The following is a 27,879-nucleotide window of genomic DNA, read 5'->3' on the forward strand; positions in this document are numbered from 1 at the left end:
TCTTCATTTACATAGGGAAAGTGGCTTTCTGGGAAAGACCTGGTTAACCACATTGAGGGGACATCTCTTTGCAAAACAGCTTCTGTGTTTGCCTCTTTTTGACACAGGTTGGGAGGGCATTCCCAGCTGGTTGGAGTTCGCTGCTTCCATGGGAAAAGAGAGACTCACTGATGGACAAGTGAATGATGTAAAGAGATTAAAGGAGGAAATCCCCCAGGCCTGGGCAGAGTTGGTGGACTCCTATCCCTGGAAACTCCCACTTGGGAAAACAGGCCAGAAAATTCAGATACTGCTTCCAGAAAGAAGGGAGTTCCAGTGTCTCCTCAGTGACCATTCTCCAGCAAGGACATGAGCTACCACGTGCCCCAAGGAGATGAAAGAAAGACTGGAAAGGAGATGTAGAGTGGACAGAGCACAGGGTCTGGATTCAAATCCACCCTTGGATATTTACTATTATGATTCTGGGTTAGTCATTTAAGTTTGGTTTGCTTCAAGTTTTCTTAACTGTAAAATGGGAATAATCATAGCATCCTAATCCCAAGGCTATTGCAAAGATCAAAGGAGATAATAATTGTAAAGCATTTAGCACATAGCCTGCTACATTATAGGAACTATAGAAAGGTTTGCTATTATTATTATTATTATTATTATTATTATTATTATTATTATTATTGTCACAAACTGACATAGAGTAGAGAAAATATAGCCATGAGAAAACTAGACACGATGACTTAAAAACCACAGAATTCAATGATGGCCAGCGTAGGTACCAGAGAACAGAAGATGGTGAGGTGGGGGATTATGGGGGTGGAACACCACATCGTGATGTCAGTCTTGGCCATCTTGCTGGTCGATTTTGCTCATCTGTTTCCTCTTATTTTCCCTTTCTCTGTACTATAAATGAATAGTCAGTGGAGGCTTAAATAAATCAGAGGCAAATGAGCCTCCGTAAAGAGTACCTGCCTCATAGGGTTGGGTTGGGGTTCCTGTGAGCTCCATGAACAAGCATTATTAAGCACCTAAAATATTCTGGTGCCATATCTGGCAAGAAGGACATGATCTCCATGCTCAAGAAGCTTTCGTTCTGATGGATTTAAAGTATTTCTGACCACTATGTAAATGCTATATAATATATTATATATAATAATATAATTACTGTATAATAATAAACTATATAATAATATATACTTTATATAATAATAAAATTTGACAAATGGGCATTTTACTGGAGTTTAAATTAAAAAAAAGAGAGAGGAACAGAAGAATTTAGCTGGGATCTCACTCTTGGGCCTCCTCTGCAGGAGCCTAGGGAAAGCAGCAGGATTCAGAGGGAATCTCCACCTTGGGCACTTGTATTAGCTTGTGCCTCAGTTTCCCCTCTGCACCTCGGTGGTCCCTTATAAGTCTAAAGCCTACGGTCTGTGAGTTGTCAGAAGGTTCGGCCTGAGGATATGGGGACGCCACTGAGGATTTTTTCTTCTTTTCACTCAGTTCTAAAGACTTCCAGCCAACCCAATGAGCTTAGACAGAAAACAGGTGCTGCAAACATCTGAAGGAAAAGTTGGGGCCATTACTGAGTCAACGCTGCCCAGTGTCTGATTGAATCCACACAAGCAGGAAGCTGAATTCTGGTTACATGCATGTGGGGATGGGGGGAGGGGATGATCAAATCAGGAAAGAAAGCTGGGGAAAGCTGGAGAGTGGAGCTCGCCCCGTGAGATTGAGGGGGAAAAGCCCTGTTCCTGCTGATTGTTCTTGCTCCGCTAGCAGACCTAGGAAGGACTTTTTTCGGAGATGAAAATTGGGTGGAGGGCCCCTCGGGGCACCCCGGGGAACCTTGAGCCTCCAGCAGTCAGAAGTGGCAGAGGGTTTAACCAGGAATAATCAAATCCAGGAGAAAGCACTGACTTTACTTGTTCCAACAAAATGTTTGACGCCAGAGAGAAGGCAGGGGCGTCTTGAATCGGAGGCCGGCGTCCTCCCGGCTCTTTCAGGGTAGCATGGATTCCATTCACGGCTATAAGCAGCCAGAGGCAGGAAACCAATCGGGTATAAATGCTTTGTGCCAGTGACTTTGGAACCAATTGATTTTTCGCACCGATACTGGAAGAAAAAGAGATCAGCTGGAAAACACCGGGAGGGCCTTCCATAGTAACCCAGCCGCTACAAAGAAGGGCCAATCTGCAGGCGGAGGCCATTAATCCTTGGGGCCTGGCAGGCACTTGTGTGTCTGTCGCCTGGCCGCTTTCAATCAGCAGGTAACGCCATTGGGCAGCCGCTGGGCACGGAGTCAATGAACTTTGCCGGTTTCTTTCTAGCTAAGCTTCTTTTCACCCTCCCCAAAATCAACAGTTTTCAACTTGGCCGCGTCCTTAGCGACATCGTTTGAGAATTTGTTTTTGTTTTTAATCTCTGATTCCACTAAAGCCTTCCCTTGAGGTTTCAGCACTGAGACTCCTAGGGGAGGTCAACAGAGGAGATGCAATCTCTGGTGGGTCCTGAGGAGCTGGAGACGCTCGCCTAGAAGGGAGGTGATGGATGTCGTGTCTGTCCTCCGAGGGCCAGACTAGCTAAGTTCGGAGAGACGAGCCAGTGAGTATTTATGAAGTGCTGGTTGGGGAGCAGCCACTGGGCTGAGCACGGAACATGCGAAGGAAGCAAAAGCAGGGACCCTGCCTGTCTGCCTCGAGAAAGGGGCACGCTAATGGAGGGCACAAAAGGCCAAGAACTATACACATGGGAGATAAATATCTAGATATAGTTATATGGGGAGGGGGGGGACAGTAAGACAGAGAGACAGAGAGATAGAAAGTAAAGAGATAGACAAAGTGAGAAACAGAGAGAAAAAGAGACAGAGAGAAGTGAAAGAGACAAAAAACGGAAACAGAGAGAAGAGAGAAAAAAAAAAAAAACCAGAGAGATAAGAGAGCCAGAGAGAAGTCATCTCAGAGGAATATCCCCATGACCACTCATTAAAATATCTATTGAGACATGGAAGGGTTTTGACCTGAACTGGGTCCTAGAGAGAGGGACTTTACAGATGAAACCACAGATCTTTGAATCAATCAATCAGCTGGTCAATCAATAAGCATTTATTAAACACCTACTGTGTGCTGGCTTCTGTGCTAGGTGCTGAGATTACAGAGACAAACATGAAAGTCCCTGACCTCAGGAAGTTTAGAGGTAAAAGGGAATTTAGGAAATCATCTAGTCTAATCCCGTTAGTTTACAGAGGAGGAAACTGAGGTTCATCAAGGTTGATTGACTTTCCTAACGTCAGGGATGTATTAAGAAGCAAGATTTGAATTTCTTGACTTGAGGAGTGAGGAAAACCTGGTTACAAATCTGCCTGGCCCCTTGCTTAGTAGCTGTGGGACCCTTAACCTCACTGAGCCATGGTTTCCTCAACCATTAAATGGTGAGAATAAAAGCCCCACCCTCGTGGGGTTTTTGCCAGGATCAAATGAGATTCTGGTGCGTGAAGCGTTTTGCAAACCTTAAAGTGCCATAAAAATGTCAGCGATTGCTTTTAGTTTGAACCTATGGATTCTTCAGGGCAGGGAATTCCCCGCGAGGAAACTCCCTCCACAGACGCAGATTGAATGAATGAAAGAGTGTCAATTAAGCATTTAATATGTGCTGAAAATTGTGCTGAGTACAAAGTGTACAGATCAAGAAATTAAGACCAGCTTGTCTGGAGGAGCTCCCCCTGGAACTGGGGAGGACAGTACAGGTACAAGAATTCCAGTGCAGGGAATGAAAAGGATTAAAGGTGGGTACGGGCTGATGACAAGGCCCAGAACCACCACAAGTCAGATGATACAATAGGGGGTTGAAGGGCAACAACGGTACAAATGGTAAGACCCAGAGTACCTCAGGATACAGAGGTGAGACAGATGGCAAGGCTCAGGAGCCTCCGGAATCACCACAGGTCAGATGATACAATACCTGGGGATTTTGAAGGGCACAACATCGGTACAGACGGTAAGTCCCAGAGTGCCTCAGGACACAGAGATGAGACAGATGGCAGGACCCAGAAACCCTCCAGATTACCAGATGGCCTGCAGTCAATGGCAGCTAGCTCATCCAAGTAATCTGATCAGCTGTTTTTTCTCTGCAAAGGGAAACCTGGAGGGGCCTGGCCCACCACCTTTGGGGAACTGGGAGGGGATCTGAGGGTCACAGAAGAGCAGGAATTCCACAAGTGAGAATAGGCCAGGGGGTTCATCAAGAAGGAAGACCTTGAAGGAAGATTATTGAGGTAGGGTCCACCATGTTTGTGCCATTAAAGCAAACCCAGAGCTCTTTTCCCCAGCCCCTCATCCCAAGTGGAGAATCCCCAGCTCACTCATCAATAGCTGCCTTCTTCACAAGGGTCTGTTTCTTTCTTCTCTCATGGGAAGTCCTTCAGAGGCACAGATTGTGCCGGACACATCAGCTTCCAGCCCCTCATTTCCAACGTCAACTAACTGCCCAAGCCCGTTCTGTGCTGCTTCTGGCATTGTTCTCCCCTTACACTCTCCATGGCTCCCTTCCTTTAGGGATGAGGGATGCTGGAGGCAGTTCCCACCAGTTTCCCCACTTCCCCTTGTCCCCACCAATCAGGTGTTACAACCGACCAGGTTATCACCATAATCATAAATACCGCTCCCATGTTTCCATCACGTTTCAAAGTGCTTTCCTTGCCAACAGCCCATTTTGCTGATGAGAAGACTGAGACTTTTTGAGATAAAGGGGCACACTCAAGGTGGGCTTAGAGCCAGCTTTTTCGAGTCCTGTGACTGCCCCTCCAACAAAATGAGAAAAAAAGAAACAGCCGGGCAGTGACAAATGATCATGGGCTATCAAGGTTGATTGGTTTGTTTTTTTGGTTTTTTTCAATCATTTAAAGGGTTCTGGTGAGAGAGATTGGCTTTGTTCCTGAACCATAATAGACTCCACGCCAGATGAAAGGGCCTGGCTCATGCCTCTGTCTCTGCAATTAACCTGAACCACTTAACATTTCTCCAAACCAGAGAAAGAAAAAAAAAGTTAGCTGGCAATCTGAGCTGTTTAGAAAGGCTGGATGGTCATGGCAAGAGCCCCAGACCAAAGTCCTGGGCGACCACACAAATAACCCTCGGACCCCACACAAGTTTCTGACTCTTCCCATCTGCAGAAGGGGAGTCACGATAATGGCAGGCGCAGCCTTCGGGAGAGCTCCAGAAGTCGAGCTTCTCAGGCAGATGCTGCCTCGGTCTATCTCGGCCATCTCCCATAATTCACTTGGCCCCAATGTGTTAATGGCAAGTTTAGGATGAACCTCATGTTTCCGCTTTATTAAATAAACACATAAAAAGATAAAGAGGAACTTCCAGAAAAGATAATTCAATGTTACATAACATTTCAAAACAATAAACAGGGCTCCTCATAGTGATACATTTGTTGTGATGGTTATTATTGCTGCCATGGTTTTTAAATTATATTTTATTCAATTATTGCTTTGTTTTTGCCTTTTTTTGTATGCCCAGTGGTTAACACAGACCCTAGAGAGATCATAGAAAGTACTTAATAGCTGCTTGTTGACTGCTCATCATTCACTTATATATATTTTTTTTTATTAATTTGGGAACAAAGCCATGTCTATAGATGTATGTGTGTGTATTTCTATGGACATAGAAATGTCTGGTAAGGCACAGAGTTGGATACGCGTTGTTTTCCCCGTGAAAATGTGAGTTTCTTGAGAGCTGGCAATGTTTTTGCCTGTATTCCCAGAATTTGCACATAGTAGGGCCTTAAGAAATGTCTGTTGGAGGTAATTCCAATAGACTTGTGAAGGAAAGAGCATCCGCATCCAGACAGAGAGCTATGGAGACTGAAGTGGATCAAAGCATCGTGTTTTCATCTCTTTTTTCTTGTTGTTATTTATTTGTTTTTTTCTTTCTTGTGTTTTCTCCCCTTTGGATCTGATTTTTCTTACGCAGGTAAGAAATGATGAGTGTGGAGATGTGTTTAGAACTGCATATATTTAACTTATATTGGACTGCTTGCTGTCTTGGGGAAGAGAGAGAGAAAAGTTTGGAATGCGATTCCAAAAAATTGGAATTGCAAAGGTGAACGCTGAAAATGATTTCTGTGTGTATTTGGAAAAATAAAATACTTTTTTTTTCTTTTTAAAGGTTTTTATTTTCAAAACATATGCACAGATAATGTTTCAACATTGCCCCTTGCATGGCCTTGTGTTTCAGATTTTCCCCTCCTTCTCCACCCCCTCTCCCCTAGACGGCAAGCAATCCAATATATGATATACATGTTAAAATATATAATATTATTTTTTAAAAAAGAAAAGAAATGTTTCTTGCTGGTGATGATGATGAAGTGGGTGAATCACAGCTTTATATCTGAAAAGACCCTCAGCTGTGATCTGCTTTCATCCCCTCCTTTTCCATATTGGAAACTGTGATCCAAAAAGTGAAAGTCCAAAGTCTTAAAGGTAGGAAGTTATAGAGACAGGATTTGAATCCAGCACTCTTCTCACTGCTCTCTACCATATGCTTACATTTGATCTAATGAGCACCATCGAAATGCATCCATTTTACAGATGAGAAAACTGAAGTTCAGAGTGTTTCTCAGACTTACAGCAAGTCACACCTCGAGAGTGCAGACTTGAAAATGGGTTTCTGGGATTTCCAGTCCAAGGCACACCTTGTTCCTCCCTCCTCCCATTCCCCTCTCTGTTCTGCTTCTCCGGGCCTGGAATCAGGAATATCTGAGTAACAGTCTGGCTTCTTGCTAGTTGTGTGATACTATGACCATGTCACTTGGCTTCTGTTTGCCTCAGTTTCCTCATTTGTAAATAATAGCCCAAACATAGTATAAAGAAAAGAAAATGGTAAAAAAATGAAAATAGAATATTGGGGGTAGCATTGTGGGAGATAATAATAGCAACTCCTTCTCAAGATTACTGTAAGGATCAAATAAGGTAATAATTGTAAAGTGCTTAGTGCAGCCCTCAGCACCCATTTATTTTTAATTAATTAATTTAATTAATTTTTACAAAAATTTTATGCATGGGTAATTCTCCAGCATTAACAATTGCCAAACCTTTTGTTCCAACTTTTCCCCTCTTTTCCCCTACCCCCTTCCCCTGATGACAGGTTGACCAATATATGTTAAATATAAATACAATAAATGTATACATGTCCAAATAGTTATTTTGCCATGCAAAAAGAATCGGACTTTGAAATAGCCTCAGCACACATTTAAAAGCTAGCTGTTATTATTCCTGAAAGAACACACAGACTCATTCTAAAATCTGAGTATCTGGGGCTTCCAAACAGCCCCAGAGATCACCCAGTACTTGAGATAGCAGAGGGCTGGATTCTTTTTCCCAGGCAAAGCATAAAACATAATGACAAAGTGATTCCTGGCCCCATTCTCTTCCCTTTGAAAAATGATTTACCTCGGGGGCTGGGTTCACTCCCTTTTACCTTGTCGGAATCCCTGGGAGATAGATGGCTGACTCCTTCTGAAAGGCCCCTCGGACCTCCCAGGCCCAACTTAGTGAGACTCCTAGCTCTTTTTCTGCCCCAGATATCTGACACAGGTTGGCTGTCTATCAGGGTCCAAGACGAATTTCCAAGGCCCCCTGAAGCAGAAACAGAACCCTCAAATGGACTCCCTCAAAGACAACCAGAGTTTTCTTTCTGCGTTACGTCAATAAGAAGTTGAATTTCCTTGGAAATTTTCCTTGGAAGATTTTGTGCATTATATACATACATACATATATATATATATATACACACACACACACACACACACACACACACACACACATAGACCTATATTTTACACACAGACATACATATTAGAAGAAAAAAAGTGGAATATGATCCTTTGAGAAAGTGTCCCATCTCCTCTTGGTACTTAGCACTAGACTTGAAGACCTTTGCTAAGTTATGTATTACATTCATGACCTGCTAAGCAGTGAACTTAAGGGTCCCGCACTCAGGAGACCTGCCTTGGCTGTGTAGGGGAATGGGGGGGTCATTACATTAAATCACAGCATTTGGAGTCAGAATAAAAATAACAACAGCCACAGCAGCAAGCGTTTCTATATCCCCTTTGAGCATATGACCTCACTTGAGGGAGGATATGAATCCAAGGCTTCTGGGGCGAGCTCTATCTTATTCTCACCCGGCTGATGAAGCTCACTTGACTCATTTCTGAGATGGGGGCCGCTAGGTGGCACAGTGGATAGAGCACCAGCCTTGAATTCAGGAGGACCCGAGTTCAAATATGTTCTCAGACACTTAACACTTCCTGGCTGTGTGACCTTGGGCAAGTCACTTAACCCTAGCCTTTGGGGGGGGGGGGGGGAAGAGATGAAGGCATTGATCAGGTTGCCTATAAGGCCCAGTCCAAGTGTAACTTTTATGGACCATAATGTCAATATAACTGCTACTTGTAAGCTGTGTACTTCTGGGAAAGTGCCTCAGTTTCTCCATTGGTATATTTACCACAGAGAACATTACGAGCACACTTTGAGCCTCATCTTGGATTTCCTTTTCTTCCCATTCTCGGAGGCTCCTCAATCTCAGCCAAATGCCACTCACAGCAAAACTGACCGTTCACAACAGCCACTAAGTGGATATTTCTACAGTTGCATATTAGTACATAGTGTTGATTACTTCACTTGTCCTAATATTCTTTATTTAAATTAACCGCGTAACTTTAGACAAATCACTTCAAAATCTGGTCCTCTGTTTTTCTATTTGTCTACCCTGAGGGTATTAAGCACATCCTGGTTATGAATCCTTGGTCAAATACTTTTCCCTGAGCCACAGTTTCCCTGTCTACGAAATGGGGATACTTCAATTCCCTATGTCATTGGGTGAGGGGAAGGGGGCATTAATAAAGGTGGGAGGGGAGAAACTATGCTACCGAATTTATGTTGCTGCCATCTTTGTTGCTACGCAGAGAAAATTGTATTTATATGTGTGTATACATATATAGACACAGAGGATCATACACAAACATGTATTGCACATGTGTATACATACATATACACGTGTGTGTATATACACACAGTGTCATGTTGAACCATGTATGTGCACGTGTGTACATATACTCACATGTGTGTACATATATGTGTGCATATGCACACATACAGATATATACGTGTGTGTGTGTGCGTAATCTTATCTGCTTCTCTCAGGCTCTAATTTCTCTTCCCACTTCCATTATATCCAGCATTTCTAAATTTTTATTAAGCACCTACTATGTGCAAGTACGGTACTAAACACTGATGATACAAAAATAGGCAAACGATAATCCCAGTCCTCAGGGAGCTTCCAGGCCGGCGGGGAAGCACGTGGCCTTCAGCTTCAGTTTCCAAAGGAATATTAACAAGCCTGGGAAGAAAAAGGCGCTCTCTCCAACAGCCTAACAGCACAGTCATTAATGGCGAAGAGTTCTCTAAGACCCCAAGCTTCGCAAAGAGTTTGAAAGTAGCCTCTGTCCTTCATCTCTGCCCAGAACCTCCTCTGGCCCAGTCCCATGTCCTGCCACCATGGGGCATCTGGGCCCACCTGGCCAGCGGCTTCTAATCACATTTCACAAATCTAAAACTCCCGAATTGTAAGGAATTTAGCATAGCAGAATATCACAGCTGGAAGAAACCTTAGAGATGTCCCACTCCATCCTCCTTCTTTTTTCCCAGGGGGAAACTGAGGCCAGAGAATGTCTTGCTCAAAATTAAACTCAAGGAGCGGGCCAGAGATGGGATTAGGGCCAGAGTTTCCCCCCCCACCCTCGTTTAACATTGACTTTATCCCAACCTTACAGCCTGAAATGGCTCTTTTCTCCCTGTAGGATATCACCCCTGATAAACAACAATGTTAGTATTATCACTAACAGCCATATTACTAATAACAATATTTTTAATATTAATGCTAGTGACAATATCATCAACAATAGAATTATTGAGAACAATAGCAACAATAACAATGATGATAGCTGATGGTTCAATAATCTTTCAAAGTTTGACTTCCCCATACTGTCTCCCTAGTGCCATCCTGCCAGCTAAGTGCCCAGGCTGCCATTTTCTTCCCCACTCCAGAACCCAGAATGCCCTGGCCACACCGTTTTGCCACTGGGCTCCTTGGGGTATCTCTGACTCTCCTTTTTGCACCATCAGAACCTGGGTTATTGAAAGACCAATAACATGGGGGCTTAGATAACATGAAGAGGGAAGAACAGAAACCAGACATGGAGAGGGAGAGCCAGGCGCGCCGATCTCTGACTCGGGATCTCCCTGGGCAGGAGAAGGAAGGGATCTTTCAAAATTAATCCTTTAAGGCTTAGAGACACTCAGCTGCCATTAAGTCTCAAAACAACTCCAGGAGAGTTTTCTGAGCCTCCGGCTTTTCTTGGGCACAGATCTGGATGCACAGCTCATGTGGCTGCTGTGTGGGATCCTAAGCAATTGTCCATTGCCCTCTGGGTAATGGGGTGCTGATTACATACAGAGACCCTAAACAACTGCTCCCGATCCTCTAGGTAGTAGGGGAGTTGATTACATAGAAACCCTAAACAACCACCCATAGGCCTCTGGGTAGTGGTGTGCTGATTACATACAGAGACTCTAAACAACAGAACCACGGCCCTCTGGGTAGTGGGGGAGTTGATTACATAGAGATCCTAAACAACTGTGCCCCCAGCCCTCTGGGTAATGGGATGCTGCTTACATACAGAGACCCTAAACAACCATTCCCCAGTCCACTAGGTAGTGGGGTGCTCATTATATACAGAAACCCTAAACAACCATCCCCCAGCCCTCTGGCCGGAGGACCAGATTACATACAGGGAGCTGATTACATACAGAGACCTCCAGCTCCTGGGCACAATCCCTTGGCATCCCTGGTCTGCCTCACCTGCCAGGTAATAAGGGCAGCAGTCCGACCTGCAGGTGGCAAAGAAGCAACTTTAGGATTGAAGGAAAGAGAACAGGGCAGTGATGGGAGTTATTAAAGTACAGAAGGTGGTCCTGGGGGAGATCACTACTGGTCTTGGAGCCAGATCCGGGTCATGACTTGGGCATGTAATTGAAATTATTGTCCAGGTACAGGATGTATCAGGTGGTCTCTAAGGACAGATATTACCAAGGGGACCTGAGAGACGTCTCTTCTTTTCTGCAAGGGAGACAAAGAAGTGACTTTCATCATCAGACCTGTCCAATCTGCGCTAGGTTCAATGGCAGTAGTAGCAAATATCCCCTGGCTGGAAACCTGCATTTCAGGATCCTATTAGAGCTGGGATGTCATCTAGTCCCATTTCCTTATTTTACAGATGAGGGAAACTGAGGCCCGACATCGCAAAATGCCTTGTTCAAAGTCCCAGAGTGACAGAGACTCAGGCTTTGTCTGACCCTAGACCCTGTGAGGGTCTCCAGAGAATCATGGGAACTCACTGCCTAACCAGAGCAAACCCAGACCTCCAATCCCAGCTGAAGTGCCGTCATGTTAATGATGGGGAGGCTCACTGGAGGTATTCTCTACCTATTGCAGTACCCCAAATCCCGAGCCCTCCTGGAAGGAAACGTGGCAGCCCCCCACAGCCGCAAGAAGGCATAGCGTGCTAATAAAAGCAGCTCGGCCCGCTGGGGGAAGTGCCAGCCCAAGTTCCTACATGCCAACGGTCAGCTGACTTTCCCCACTGACTTTTCTGGATGGTTCTAAGGGGACAAACCACCCAGACTGTTTTGAACGTTACACAGGGAAGAAGTGCCAGAAAAAACAGAGGGAAAAAGGGCCCACCCTCCTCGCAAGCTGGACGTTTCCTAAGTAAATTCTTCCTCTCAAATAAACCCAGTGCAGCTCCCTCATATTCCACTGGCGCTCACCTTCAGGAAGGACATCAGAGCCACTTTTACGAGCTTCTCCAGCCCCGCGGCCTCTCACTCCCTGCATCAAGGAGACAGTACCGGCCATTTTGAAACCAGATAAAAGTTGGGGGTGGGGGTGGCAAAGAGACTGGGGATCCAGAGGTGCAAGGAACCTTGCAGAGCATCTACTACTCCCTCCTCAGTGAAGAGCCAGGATCTTTGTCAGGATTTGAACCCGGACCCTCCTTGGCAGCTTAGTGGATAGAATATTAGAGTGAGATACAGAGAGACAGAATCAGGGTTAAATAAGACCTGAGTTTCAATCCTAGCTCACACTCTTCCTTAGCTCTGTGACCCTGGACACATCACGTCGTGTTTCCTCATCTGTAAAATTGGGATTATAACAATACAAAGTTTGTTGTGGAGATCAAATGAGATAACACAGAAAGCTCCTGGCAGAATTGTAAAGCTCTCCCTTAATTCGTGCTGTGCATTATTAAATCTCGTGTCCTATCCCCAGTGCCAGGCTTCCTGAGGGACAAGGGAAAGGTCACATCTCCCTGAGGATCATCATCAGTCAGTCCACAAGCATTTATTAAGGGCGGACCTGAGGCAGGGAGGACACTTGGTGCTGGGAGACAAAGGCAGAAACACACGGTCCCCGCTCTTAGAGGGCCCACGTTGTAGTACCTTACACCCTCTCTTTCTAAGAGATCCCACTCTGCTTGGGGGCATCCATGCCCTATAGGCCAATGTCCACCCCTGGGGGCAACACAGCAGCCACCCGAGCGATCCGTGCCCTGGGAAGCGGCTCTGGCAAAGTCTGCTGAGCTCAGCTTTCCAGTCATTGACTTCTTTGTGCTGTGAGCAGGTCAGAGAGGGCACTCACCCAGGAAGCTTGGGGTGGCTATCACCGTTATCCTAGCTGCGGGCTCTTGCTGTGATAGCACATCATGCAAAGCACAGCATGAGAACAGAAGACTGTGACCATCTAACCCCCCATTGATTATTGGATTGACCATCAAGGTTGTGTAGCCCTCTCTATCATAGCCAGGAGGAAAGGAAAAGGAAAACCCGAGAGAAGGTGTGTCATCTCCACAGGACCCTGGACATTGGAGACAGAGCTAGACAACAAAATGAGAGTAGTGGGACAGTGAGGACCCAGAGCTGATGGAAGGCAAAAAGGAGAAAAGCACAGTCCTTCCAGATGGTGATGGTCCAGTCACCCCCACACATGGGTGACGTCTCTGCCAAGGAACTCTCCTTGGCTTTAAGCCCCAATGGCACCTGATGACAAATCCTGATGCTCGGACCCCTTTCGAAAGATTCACCAACTCAGGGGTGATTAACTGTTTTGGCCAGGGAGCCCTTTGGCAAGCTGATGGAGCCTGCCCAGAATAATGTTGTTATTAATGTTGTTTTCCTTCATAATTAAGAGAAATGCATGCAGAAAAGTTTGGAAAATCTTAGACAAACTGATGCAAAGTGAAGAGAGCCAAAAACAATATACATAATGACTGCAACAATGTTAAAATGAAATACCGCCACACACACAAAAAGAAAACGAATACATAATTACAAAGCTCAACTGTGGCCCCAAAGGAAAAATAGAAGTCAAGGGGTTTGCCCCAATTCCTTTACGGGGTTGGGGGGGGGGCAGAATTGCATATAGTGTCATGTTTAGGGACCTCAGGGAGGAAAGGGAGTTTCTGTACTGACTGATTTTGTTGATTTTTTTTTTTTCTCTTTCTCTTTTTTTCTGTATAAAAAGTCTATTTTCAGAGATGGAAAGGATGCAGGAGCAAAGTTAAGAAGTATAAAATCAAAAGATTTATTTTTTTTAAGTTCACAGGCTCATAGATTTAAAGATGGGTGAGAACTCTGAGCCAGCTAGCCTGATCCTCTCAAATTACCAAAAGGGAAACTGAGGCCCAGGGAGATTTCATGATTTGGCTAAGATTACAGGACTGGCAAGTATTTGCGGTAGCTTTGTGGCATTTTCTCAATCAATAAAGACTAATAACAGAACTATTATCACATCAGGATCACTGGAAGTGTTTGGCATGAAAAGGGGGTCCTTGGGCTCAGAATTTACAAGATTATAAAGTTAGCAGACTCTGTCATCCAATTAAGAGCTGGAACTACCAATACATACTAATCCTTTCTTTTTTACACACTTTTACAAATCCAACTTTATCCCCTACATAACCTATAATATTCAGGCCCTGCTTCAAAGAGTAAAACATAATTTTAGAGGTAGGAACTTAGAGAAAAGCTGTTGCTTTCACCCTGAAATCACGATAGGGAATGAGCCCTGTAAAGTGAACCTTTCATTGGATGCCAGAATCTGCTCCATTTATAATCTCATTAACCTGAACCGGCTGGCTCACAACCACTTCAGGGCAGGAATAAAAAACCCAGCTCTTCCCAACCTGTCCCCCACCTCCAGGAGCCTTGGATGTCTTTCAGTCCAGTTGTCAAATGACCGGGTAATTAGAATAATGTCAGGATCCTTAGAAAGAACCAATTGGTGAGAAGTCCTTTAAAGCAACTGAATTGCAGGCGCTAGCCACTCCCCTCTGTCAATCAAATGTTGTTTTTGTCATTTCTAGGCTCATAGCAGTGATCCATTTTGACACTGGCACCCCTTTGGTCCACTCCCCCATCACTGCAGAGCTGGACTATTGTCCAGGTTCGCAAGCAGGTCCATCCGCCTCAAGACTTTCCCTACTTCAAGCCATCCTCCTGTCAATGTTAATTTAACACTGATGGTAAAGCATCTTGGTCCACACTGGCCCACATCATGCCTCTGGTCAACAAGCTGCAGACATTCCCTGCTCCCCGCAGGACAAATACAAAGTCCTCAGTTTAGCGATGAAAATTCTTCACCATCTCACCACCGCTTACCTTTCAGGTGTCTCACATTTTACTCTTCTCCCCCACACTTCCCCACCAGACTATTGGCTTTTCCTTGCTCATGACACTCCGATGCCTCCCACATATGACTTCTTTGATTTATTCCTCTCTTTGACATTTCTCAAGATTTAGCTCAAAGCCCATCCATCACATGCACCGTGACCTTGCCTAGTTCTCTGGATGCTAGAGTTTTTTTTCCTTCTTTTTAATCCTCAATTATCTTCCATGTGACTATTTAACTTTTCTTCCTCCCCTCCCTCCCCCCCCCCCGTTAAAATGTAAGCTTCTTGAAGGTAGGGACTATTTTTTTAAAAGTCCTTAGTTTTGCCTTCCAGCCAAGATGGCGGCATGGAGGCAGACAGCTACTTGAGCTCCGTGTTTTCTCTCAGGACTTACTTCATGACAAGCCTCAGAGTTAATGCTTGACCGGAAAAGAAACCCAGAAATAATCACCAACAGAAGACATCCTTGAAATTCACCAGAGAAGGTCTGTGTTTGCTCGGGGGAGGGAACGAACAGACTGAGCGAAGACTGAGGGCAGGCAGCCAGAGGGAGACAGGCAACTCACACAGCTCAGACTGGAGTGGGGAGGGATACGATCTCTGCAGTTTCTGAGAAAAGACTTTTACCCTAGTGCAGATACTCCACCTTGGCAGCAAGCCAGGAGCAGCAGAGAAGGTGTAAACACCAGAGGTGAAGAATAAAACCCTGGAAAGCTAGCATCTCTCCGGACAGGGCCACCCCCACCCCCACTCAGAGAGACTCAGCGCATTCTCAGAGCCTCAGAGCAACCATTGCTGTCCTGTTAGTGCCTCGCTACTGTCTCCCTCAGTCTATAGAGGAAGCTCGTTAACACCATCCAGCCCCATCCCCCCCCAAAAAAAACAGATCAATTGTTTCTCTTGTCAATTTGTTTTCTTTGAGTCCTGCTCTGACAAAATGAACAATTTAAAAAGGGCTCTAACCATTTACAGCTTCTGTGTGGAGAGAGAACAGACTTCAAATACTGAGGAGACTCAAAAACAGATTGTCCTCAGAGGAATCCCCAAAGGGGGATATGATCTTCTCCTCAATACAAAAGAATCTCATAGAGGAAATCAAAAAGTGAGAAGTGAGAAAAGGAAAGGGAAGCTTGGCAAGAAAGCCTGGAGAAGTCATTCCACGCATTTAAAGACAGAATGGATAAAGAAAACAAATCATTGAGAAATAAAATTAGTGAATGAGAAAAGGTAAACAACTCCAAGGAAAACAGGATTAGTGAGCTGGAAAAAGAAAACAGCCCTCTAAAAAATAAAATGGATAAAATGGAAAAAAAAATTCCATACAAATTGGACAATTACAAAAAGATATAAAAAAGTGAGTGAAGAAAACTCATCATTGAAAATTAGACTCAAACAAGTAGAAATGAATGACTCAAGGAGAAACCAAGAAGTAGTCAAGCAAAACCAGAAAAATGAAACAATTGAAAAGAATGTCAAGTACCTTATTGGAAAGACAACAGACCTGGAAAACAGATCCAGGAGAGACAATTTGAGAATAATCAGACTCCCTGAAAAATGTGGGGAAAAAAGAGCCTGGACACTATTTTCCAGGAAATTATCAAAGAGAACTGTTTTGGAAACAGAGGGTAAAATAGACATTGAAAAAATTCATCGATCATCTACTGAAAGGGACCCTAAAATCAAAACTCCAAGAAATATACTGGCCAAATTCAAGAACCATCAGATGAAGGAAAAAATACTGGAAGCTGTTATAAAAAAGCAATTCAGATATGGAGGAGCCACAATAAGGATAACCCAGGATCTAGCAGCATCCACATTAAAAGAACGAAGGGGCTGGAATATGATATTCTGAAAGGCTAAGGAACTTGGTATGCAGCCAAGAATAACTTACCCAGCAAAAATGAGCATCGTTTTCCAGGGAAGAAGATGGACATTTAACAAAATAAATGAATTCCATCTATTCTTGATGAAAAAAACAGATCTACACAAAATGTTTGATCTTCAAATACAGAACTAAAGAGATTTCTAAAAAGGTAAAAAGAAATCTTGAGAATTATATTTCTGCCATAAAGATATGTAAAGAACACATGTATAATTTGTCATAGAAACTAGGATTGGAAAGGAAATTATATCATAAAAAAGGGTAAAGTGGTGGTACTACATCTCATGAAGAGGCAAAGGTAACCTATTATATCTGAGAGAAAGAAAGGAGGGGGATGAACATAGTGTGTATCAATAGACATATTTGATTTATGGTGAAACTTCTTCCACTTCATTGAAAAGTGAGAGGGAAGGAGTAAGCTAAGGGGAAGGGAATACAGAAATTGTGAGGAAAAGGGGTAAAATAGGGGGAGGAACTTTAAGGTGGGGGAGGGATACTAAAAGCAAGTGGTGTTCACAAATTTAATACTGGGTAGGGGAGTAAGAGGGAAGGAAAGGAGAAAAGCATAAGCAGAGGTTAACAAGATGGCAAGCAATATAGAATTAGTCATTCTAATCATAAATGTGAATGGAGTAAACTCCCTCATAAAGAGGAAGCAGTTAGTTTAAAAGCCAGAATCCTACTATATGTTGTGTACAGGAAACACACCTGAAACAGGGTGATACATTCAAAATAAAAGTAAAAGGGTGGAGCAGAATCTACTATGCTTCAGGTGAAACAAAAAAAAAAAAAAAAAAACAGGGATAACCATCCTCATCTCAGATCAAGTAAAAAGAAAAATTGATCTAATTAAAAGAGATAAGGAAGGGCATGATATCCTGCTAAAAGGTAGCATAGATAATGAAGCAGTATCAATATTAAACAAGAGGTACAGCATCTAAATTCTTAAAAGAGAAATTAAGATAGCTGCAAAAAGAAATAGACAGCAAAACTATAATACTGGGAGATCTCAATCTTGCACTCTCAGAATTAGATAAATCAAACCATAAAATAAATAAGAAAGAAGTCAACGAGGTAAATAGAATACTAGAAAAGTTTGATATGATAGATCTTTGGCGAAAGCTAAATGGAGGCAGAAAGGAGTACATTTTCTTCTCAGCAGTTCATGGAGCCTATACAAAAATTGATCATATACTAGGACATAAAAACCTCAAAATCAAATGCAGTAAGGTAGAAATAGTAAATGCATCTTTTTCAGACCACAATGCAATTAAAATTATATTTAATAAAAAGCCAGGGGAAAATAGACCAAAAATAATTGGAAACTAAATAATCTTATACTAAAGAATGATTGGGTAAAACAGCAAATCATAGACATAATTAATAACTTCACCCAAGAAAATGACAATAACGAGACATCATACCAAAATGTGTGGGATACAGCCAAAGCAGTAATAAGGGGAAGTTTTATATCTCTAGAGGCCTACTTGCATAAAATAGAAAAAGAGAGGGTCAACGAATTGAGCTTACAACTAAAATTGCTAGAAAAGGAACAAATTAAAAACCCCCAGACGTACACGAAACTTGAAATTCTAAAAATAAAAGGTGAGATTAATAAAATTGAAAGTAAAAAAAAACTATTGAATTAATTAATAAAAATAAGAGTTGGTTCTATGAAAAAACCAACAAAATAGACAAACCTTAGTAAAATTGAATAAAAAAAGGAAAGAGAAAAAGCAAATTGTTAGTCTTGAAAATGAAAAGGGAGAACTCACCACTAATGAATAGGAAATTTGAACAATAGTTAGGAGCTACTTTGCTCAACTTTATGCCAATAAATTCAATAACTTAAATGAAATGGAAGAATACCTTCAAAAATATAGCTTGCCCAGATTAACAGAGGAAGAAGTAAGTAGTCTAAATAGCCCCATTTCAGAAAAAGAAATAGAACAAGCTATTAACCAACACCCTAAGAAAAAATTCCCAGGACCAGATGGATTTACACGTGAATTCTACCAAACATTTAAAGAACAACTAACTCCAATGCTATATAAACTATTTCAAAAAAAAAATAGGGATTGAAGGAGTCCTACCAAATTCCTTTTATGACACAGACATGGTACCGATACCTAAACCAAGTAGATTGAAAACTGAGAAAGAAAACTATAGACCAATCTCCTTAATGAATATTGATGCTAAAATCTTAAATAAGATATTAGCAAAAAGACTTCAGAAAATCATCCCCAGGATAATACACTATGATCAAGTGGGATTTATACCAGGAATGCAGGGCTGATTTAATATTAGGAAAACTATTAGTATAATTGACCATATTAATAATCAAATTAATAAAAACCATATGATCATCTCAATAGATGCAGAAAAGGCATTTGATAAAATCCAACATCCATTCCTACTAAAAACGCTTGAGAGTATAGGAATAAATGGACTATTCCTTAAAATAATAATGAGCATATGTTTAAAACCGTCAGTAAACATCATATGTAATGGAGATAAACTGGAACCTTTCCCTGTAAGATCAGGAGTGAAACAAGGTTGCCCACTATCACCATTACTATTCAATATAGTACTAGAAACGCTAGCCTCAGCAATAAGAGCCAAGAAAGAGATTCAAGGAATTAGAGTAGGAAATGAGGAAATCAAACTATCATTCTTTGCAGATGACATGATGGTATACTTAGAGAACCCGAAAGACTCTGCTAAAAAGCTATTAGAAATAATTCAGAACTTTAGCAAAGTTGCAGGATACAAAATAAATCCACATAAATCCTCAGCATTTTTATACATTACCAACACAATCCAAGAGCAAGAGATACAAAGAGAAATTCCATTCAAAATAACGGTCGATAGTATAAAATATTTGGGAATATATCTACCAAAGGAAAGTCAGGAATTATATGAGCAAAATTACGAACACTTGCCACAAAAATAAAGTTAGATTTAAATAATTGGAAAGACATTGAGTGCTCTTGGATAGGCCGAGCGAATATAATTAAGATGACAATACTCTCTAAACTAATCTATTTATTCAGTGCTATACCAATCAGACTCCCAAGAAACTATTTTAATGACCTAGAAAAAATAACAACAGAATTTATATGGAACAACAAAAAGTCAAGAATTTTAAGGGAAGTAATGAAAAAAAAAATTAAATGAAGGTGGTCTAGGTGTACCTGATCTAGAACTGTATTATAAATCAACAGTCACCAAAATCATTTGGTATTGGCTAAGAAATAGACTAATTGATCAGTGGAATAGGTTAGGTTCACAGGGCAAAATAGTGAATAAAAATAGCAATCTAGTGTTTGACAAACCCAAAGATCCCAAATTCTGGGATAAGAATTCATTATCTGACAAAAACTGCTGGGAAAACTGGAAATTAGTATGGCAGAAACTAGGTATGGACCCACATTTAACACTACATACTAAGATAAGATCAAAATGGGTCCAAGATTTAGGCATAAAGAATGAGATCATAAATAAATTAGAGGAACATAGAATAGTTTACATCTCAGACTTGTGGAGGAGGAAGGAATTTGTGTCCAAAGGAGAACTAGAGATCATTATTGATTACAAAATAGAAAATTTTGATTACATCAAATTAAAAAGTTTCTGCACAAACAAAACTAATGCAAATAAGATTAGAAGGGAAGTAACAAATTGGGAAAACATTTTTACAGTTAAAGGTTCTGATAAAGGCCTCATCTCCAAAATATACAGATAATTGACTTTAATTTATAAGAAATGAAGCCATTCTCCAATTGATAAATGGTCAAAGGATATGAACAGACAATTTTCAGATGATTAAATTAAAACAATTTCCACTCATATGAAAGAGTGTTCCAAATCACTATTGATCAGAGAAATGCAAATTAAGACAACTCTGAGATACCACTACATACCTGTCAGATTGGCTAAGATGATAGGAACAAATAATGATGAATGTTGGAGGGACTGTGGGAAAACTGGGACACTGATGCATTGTTGGTGGAGTTGTGAAAGAATCCAACCATTCTGGAGAGCAATCTGGAATTATGCCCAAAAAGTTATCAAAATGTGCATACCCTTTGACCCAGCCATACTACTACTGGGCTTATATCCCAAGGAAATACTAAAGAATGGAAAGGGAGCTGTATGTGCCAAAATGTTTGTGGTAGCCTTTTTTGTAGTGGCTAGAAACTGGAAAATGAATGGATGCCCATCAATTGGAGAATGGCTGGGTAAATTATGGTCTATGAATGTTATGGAATATTATTGTACTATAAGAAATGACCAGCAGGAGGAATACAGAGAGACTTGGAGAGACTTACATCAACTGATGCTGAGTGAAACGAGCAGAATTAGGAGATCATTATACACTTCAACAATGATACTGTATGAGGATGTATTCTGATGGAAGTGGATATCTTTGACATAGAAAAGAGTTATTCCAATTCCAATTGATCAATGATGGACAGAATCAACTCCACCCAGAAAAGGAACACTGGGAAATGAATATAAACTGTGAGCAATTTTTTGTTATTGTTTTTCTTCCCAGATTATTTTTACCTTCTGAATACAATTCTTCCTTTGCAACAACAACAACAACAAAATTCGGTTCTGCACATATATATTGTACCTAGGATATACTATAAAATATTTAATATGTATGGGAACGCCTGCCATCTAGGGGAGGGGATGGAGGGAAAGAGGGGGAAAACTCAGAACAGAAGGGAGTACAAGGGATAATGTTGTAAAAAAAATACCTATGTTTATGTATTGTCAAAAAATGTCATAATTATAAAATTAATAAAAAAAAAAGAAAAAAGTCCTTAGTTTTGCTTTTATTTGTATGCCCCCTGCACTTAGCACAGTGGCTGGCATATAAATAGTAAGCACCTAATAAATGTTTGTTGATTGGCCAACAGACTTCCCAATCAAAAAACTGGTCTTTATTCCATAACTCAGTTCTCCCTTCAGAAAAAAAATTATCAAATGGTCATCAAGAAAGAAAAGTGGGATAACTGTCCAGCCTTTGGAGCACTTGACTCCACTTTGCCTTGAGTTTCTCACTTAATCCCCAAACAAAGAGCAACTATCTCTTAAACCCATTATCCTATTATCACAGAAGAACAGAAAGGAGGGAAAGGAAAGAAATGACAAGGGTGACAGCAGCATCCACTACTTCGAGATCACGGATGAATCCCCCTACGTCCACTACCTCAACATTTTCAGCAGCAAAGAGCCTCAGAGGGGCATGGGCTACATGCCCAAGAGAGGGCTCGACGTCAACAAATGTAAGATTGCCAGGTTCTTCAAACTCCATGAGAGGAAGTGTGAGTCCATCATCATGACTGTTCCCAGGAAGTCCAACCTTTTCCAGGATGACCTATATCCAGACACGGCAGGACCTGAGGCCTCTCTGGAGGCGGAGGAGTGGTTTGAGGGGAAGAATGCCTACCCGCTCCTCATTTCCCTGAAACACGGCTACATTCCTGGCAAGAACCGCGACCTCAAAGTGGTCAAGAAGAACTTGCTGGACAACAAGCCCGCAGTCAACAAAAAGGGGGGCCTGATAGGCCCTGCCAAGGGAATGGCCGATGGCGTCGGCGCCATGCAAAATGAAGCCAAGTTAAAGGTACAACTTCTCAGAAATCTGTGGCCCCTGCAAGCCAGGAGTCTCATGACTGGTATGATGTTTGTTCTCTTGGGATCAATAAATCGTCCTAAATACACACCTGCTGACTTACCCAGAAAGTTACCTTCTTGTTGACTCTGGTAACCACACCACAGCACAGGTTAATTGTAGAATTAATACAATGGAAGGAGCTGGCCTTGGAGCCCTGTGGCCTGGGTTTGGGTTTGGGTTTGGATTCTCAAGTTCAGGAAAAAGAGAGATGCACCTTAAAGCCCCAAAGGTAGACAAGGGGCAGGTTGTGATGCCAAGCAGAGGAGTGTGGATGGCTGGAAAATGAGACAGGGTGCTGCCTCTCAGCGGCAATTCCATGGTGAGGGTGCCAGGGGACTAAAAAAAGGAGGATCCAAAAGAGGGGAAGGGACCAAAGCAGGGGGAGGGGCTGGAAACCTGATTTAAGAAAAAGATGACCAGAGAACATCAGTAACCTCCAGCTTCTGTGCCCATTCCCTCATCTTTAAAAGAACTTTCTGAGAGTCATCCTTGTAAGAACTGAGACCATTGGGGCAGCTATCTGGCAGTTAAGGCTGGAGTGGTCCTTTCCAGGCTCATTTTACAGAAAAGGAAACTGAGGCAAACAGGATTAAGTGACTTGCCCAGGATCAGCCACTGGGAAGTATCTGAGAACCCCAGAAGTGGTGCCTTCCTGACTCCCTGCACACCCTGGCAGGCCAAGGTTTGTCTGGGCATGGGAAGTCACCCCCACTCCTGCTGTCCTGGATGACCACTCCTGCTCTTCAGAGGAGACTCATCCAGCATGGAACTAGCTCCCAGCCAGTCTCAGCTGCTCTGCTGTTTGTGTGGGAGGGGCTCAGCCCCCCAGCCCGGCCTGTTTACACAAAATTCATAATCTCCGCCAGACAAGGAAACGCGGGACCGCCACTGGTTCTTGTGCAAATCTTTAAACAAAAGCAATTCAAGAAAAGTTCTGTTTAACGCTCCATTTGTCATCCAGCCTGAGAATTTGTAAGAGCCAGCGACTGATCGATGGATGGACTGGACCAAGCTGGGAGCACAGGAGGCCCTTGTTTCCTCCGGCCACAGCAAGGAGACAGGCAGCCCCTCTGAAGAAGGGGCTCCTCCTCTGCCTTCCTGGGTGGCAGTCTGGAGAGGCTCCCCCCTGCGCTCAGCCCCCATGTCCGGCCCCCATTAATGATAGGGACTGCTAGCAGGAAGAGTAAGGGCGTAGCTAGGCAACCTGGAGCTTCTCAGCCTGTCAACATCCCTCTTATTCCTCCTCCTCCTCCTCCTCCTCCTCCTCCTCCTCCTCCTCCTCCTCCTCCTCCTCCTCCTCCTCCTCCTCCTCCTCCTTTCCCTCCTCTTCTTTTTCCTTCTCCTCCTCTTCTTTCTCCTTCTCCTTCCCCCCCTTCCTCCTCCTTCCAGCCTTTCCCCCCACCTTTACCTCCTGGCTCAATATCCTTGTTCCTCTGCAGCCTCACAGGCTCTAAGCTACCTGTCAGAACAGTAAAGTGATCTCATAAAGTGCTTCCTGCTAAAACCTATCCCAAAGTGGAACAGGCTGGCTCCAAGGAGGTGGGCTCCCCATCACTGCAGTTTCTTTCTTTCTCTCTCTCTTTCTATCTTTGATTCTCTCACTTTCATTCTTCCTTACTTCTTTCCTTCTTTCTTCCTTTCTCTTTCTTCTTTCTCTTTCTCTCTTTTTTTCTTCCTTCCTCTCTCTTCCTTCTTTCTTTTTCTCCCTTCCTTTTTTCCTTCTTTTCTTCCTTCCTTCCTTCTCTTTCTTTCTTCTTTTCTTTTTCTGGGTCTCCCTATCTCACCAAAGCTAGAAGTGCAGTATTCACTTTTGAGTCCCTGACCCGCTCAGCTGTTTTAACGTGCACTTCCTCACTCCTCCTGTGACAAATGGGTGAGCATCCACTCCTGAAGGTGTGCCCTCTCTGGTGCCCAGCTAAGTAGGGCTACCCAACAGCTTTAGCTCCTTAGCCTTAGCCTCCCCCAGGAGCAGGGACCATGGGCACCCCCACCCCCAGTAAAATCTTCAAGCCCAGGCTGAATGACCATTTCTCAGAGAAGCTGCAGGTTCTTTTGGAGACATGGGTTGGACAAGAAGGCTGATCCAAGTGGGTTCTGAAACAATTCTGTGACCGGCTATCCTGCTGCTCAGTTTAAGCCACAGGAGGCCAAAATGGCCCTAGACTCAGTGCCAACAGGCCTGGGCTGGAGGCTCAATTCAGAGGCTTAAATACCCCCAGCCTTAGCATTTCTCTGACCCTCGATTTCTGCAGCTAGCAAGGAGGACTAATGAGACTTCCAATAAAAGTCATAATGCAAAAAGGACGTTAAAAAACTTTCCGTGCTGCGTAAATGTGAACTAGAAATATGCCGATGAAGGAACATTCAAGAGGGAGAATTGACCATGATTTAATATGTAAAGGTTTTCAGTGGGCTTTACATACATCACAATGCCATATTTGATAGATGATAGAAAGATAAGCAGATGATGGGCAGACAGAAATAGATAAACAGATGGAGGGAGAGAGGAAGGGAAAAACAGATAGATAGATAGGCAGATCTACAGATATATAGGATTTAGAAAGACAGACAGATACATAGATGGATAGAGGGACAGATGGATGGATAGACAGACAGATGGAGGGAGAGAGAAAGGGATAGACAGATAGGCAGCTGTGTTTTATATATATGTGTGTGTGTGTGTGTGTGTGTGTGTGTGTGTGTGTGTGATTTAGACATACAGACAGATACATAGATACATAGATGGGTACATAGATATATAAATGGAAAAATGGATGAATGGATGGATGGAATGGATGAATGGATGGATGGAAAGAACATTTTCCTGAGCCACATACTAATTGCCGATTACTGGACCAAGCATGGTGGATATACACACAAGTTTCACCTCCTCAATTTTTTTTTCTATAATCAAAGGGCAGGGCAGCTAGGTGGCGCAGTGGATAGAGCACCAGCCCTGAATTCGGGAGGACCTGAGTTCAAATGTGGTCTCAGACACTTAACACTTCCTGGCTGTGTGACCCTGGGCAAGTCACTTAATCCCAGCCTCAAAAAAAAAATAATAAAATATATATATAATATATATATATATATATATATAAAATCAAAGGGCTTAAATTTGAATGAGAGAGCACAATACATACAAGAGGCAGGAAGTGGGAGGCTGGAAGAAAGGAAAGACACCTGAGCGGGGACAAGGCTCCTGGGGACATCTTGAGACTGGGGGGCAATGCCAGAAGGAAAGTGAGCCTCATCTGAGCCCCTCACAGAACGACAGCTCAGGCCAGGGACTCATGGATGAAAGGAGAGGACCCTGAGCAGCAGAGCTACCCCCAGAATAAAGAGGTTCCTGACTCACAGGATGAAAAGTCCAGAAGAGAAATGGAGCCAGGAGTGAATTCTTACTGCATTACATGCGCGATTATCTTTACAAAATCGTTTTCCATGGGCCTTTATGTCTATTATGCTAGCAACGAATGGGGTTCTTGGTTCTTTTCTGTTTTCTTAATTTCCTTTATGGTGCATGACACCTCTAAGGATGGGCTTAAGGACATCATCCCCTTTGTGCCACTAAGGAAACTGAGGCTCAGGCCACTTAAATGACTTGACCATGTGTCAGAAGAGTAGATCTGGACCAAGTATTTGACTCCCAACCTTGTCCCGCGCCAGGATCTGGCCAGAATTGTTTCTCTCCCTTCCTCATCGCACAAGACGCTTCATGGGTGACCCATCGTCCCTGGACAGACGTCTGCCAGCCATCGGCCGCACACTCAAAGCACCGTTTCTCCCGGAGCCTTCCCTGCTCCATCCCCATAATGCCCGGTGCCTTCTCAGGTGGCCTTGGAGCCACTTCCTCTTCTCCCTACGGAGTCTGTGTGTGCTTATTAAATATGCATGTCGATGTACATATTAACCATGTTGTCTCCCCAGGGGGAGACGTGTCAATACACATGTTCACATGGAGTCTCCCTGGGGGGAAGCATCCCCGCTGCCTAGTGCAGTGCCGGGCCCAGTCACAGGCGCTCTCGGGGTAAGTGCTAGGAATGATGGGATATACCCAAGGGGGCAACACGAAGGAAAAGCTGAGAGTGACAGAGGCAGAGGCACTCCGCTTCAAATCCCCCCATGGACACCAGCTGCGTGCCAAGAGGCTGTGGCTCCCTGGAGCCCTCAGCCAGGAGACCAGATCATAGAGACAGCAACGGCCAGGGAGCCAGGAGCCCCGGCTCAGCCACTAACAGCTGAGGGGTCCCAGTTACACCTTCCTACTCCTCCAGGTTCCCGTTCAAATATTGACTCTTCCACTTACTGCCCTCCCACCTCTGACCCCGGGAAGCTCTAGCGCTCAACGTTCTCATCTGGAAAATGAGGAGGGTGGACCCTGAAGACCTTCCCTGCATTCACATTCGGCCATTCTAGGACCCTGCAAAGGCCATTTTCTCATTAAAAAATAACTATGTCTGTGCAAGACAGGAGAGTGTGTGTATGTGTGTGGGTACGAGCGAGCTTACTTGTGAGGTGCCCCGAGGCCTGCAGGGAGGAGAACCTGAGTTCAAATCCAACCTCAGATACTTACTCCCTGGAGAAGTCCCTCTCCTTTTCTCAGTTGGATTTCCTCATCCAGGGATGTAGTTAGGGTCAAATGAGAGCCCCGGGAAAGCCTATGCTCTGTGTGAGCATTGTCTTGGTGCGAACTAGTGTATTCTCTGCTTGGCTGCGGACAACTTCTCTACCTTTGTTCTCCTGGATCGTGTGTGTGTTCTAAACCCATACAGTGTACACACAGACACTCCTGGGGCCCTTCCGACATATAAAAAGAGTTTTCACACACATCGCCGCTTTCTCTCACAAGCAGATTAGCCAACACAAGGGCTATTCACTTTCTTTGCTTCCCAGATGAGGAAAGGGAGATTAGTTAAGAGATGTGGGATGGCAGGTCTGGGGCTCGTGGGATGGCAGGTCTGGGGCTCATGGGATGGCAGGTCTGGGGCTCATGGGATGGCAGGTCTGGGGCCCATGGGATGGCAGGTCTGGGGCCCATGGGATGGCAGGTCTGAGGCTCGTGGGATGGCAGGTCTGGGGCTCGTGGGATGGCAGCCTGGGGCTCGTGGGATGGCAGGTCTGGGGCTCATGGGATGGCAGGTCTGGGGCTCATGGGATGGCAGGTCTGGGGCTCATGGGATGGCAGGTCTGGGGCTCATGGGATGGCAGCCTGGGGCTCATGGGATGGCAGGTCTGGGGCTCATGGGATGGCAGGTCTGGGGCTCGTGGGATGGCAGGTCTGGGGCTCGTGGGATGGCAGGTCTGGGGCTCGTGGGATGGCAGGACTGGGGCTCGTGGAATGGCAGGTCTGGGGCTCATGGGATGGAAGATCTGGGGTTTGGAAGGCGTCCCACCCGCCATCCCCCCTTTCATTTTACGAGAAAGCCACCTAGGCCCCGAGCCGCTCTTCCTTCTCGGCCCTGGCCCCAGCGCCCTCAGAGTTGGTGGGACCAGAAAGGAAGCTGTATGATGGATACAAGAACAG

At 43.8% G+C, this 27,879-nt stretch overlaps 2 protein-coding genes across 3 annotated transcripts in view; one reads left to right on the plus strand and one right to left on the minus strand.

The window, feature by feature from the left end:
- The window catches only part of ROR1 (receptor tyrosine kinase like orphan receptor 1), a 337,647-nt gene that overhangs the window by 177,063 nt on the left and 132,705 nt on the right, over nucleotides 1-27,879 (minus strand). The gene's annotated exons all lie outside the window — the stretch shown is intronic.
- Nucleotides 1-27,879, plus strand: part of LOC141566541 (coronin-1C-like) — a 47,985-nt gene that overhangs the window by 8,310 nt on the left and 11,796 nt on the right. The window contains exon 3 of the mRNA XM_074311221.1: nucleotides 21,792-22,301. Coding sequence (XP_074167322.1) covers nucleotides 21,792-22,301 — 510 coding nt within the window. The remainder of the gene's footprint in view (nucleotides 1-21,791; nucleotides 22,302-27,879) is intronic.

This window comes from Sminthopsis crassicaudata, chromosome 4 (genome assembly GCF_048593235.1).
Source record: "Sminthopsis crassicaudata isolate SCR6 chromosome 4, ASM4859323v1, whole genome shotgun sequence".
NCBI classification, from domain to species: domain Eukaryota; kingdom Metazoa; phylum Chordata; class Mammalia; order Dasyuromorphia; family Dasyuridae; genus Sminthopsis; species Sminthopsis crassicaudata.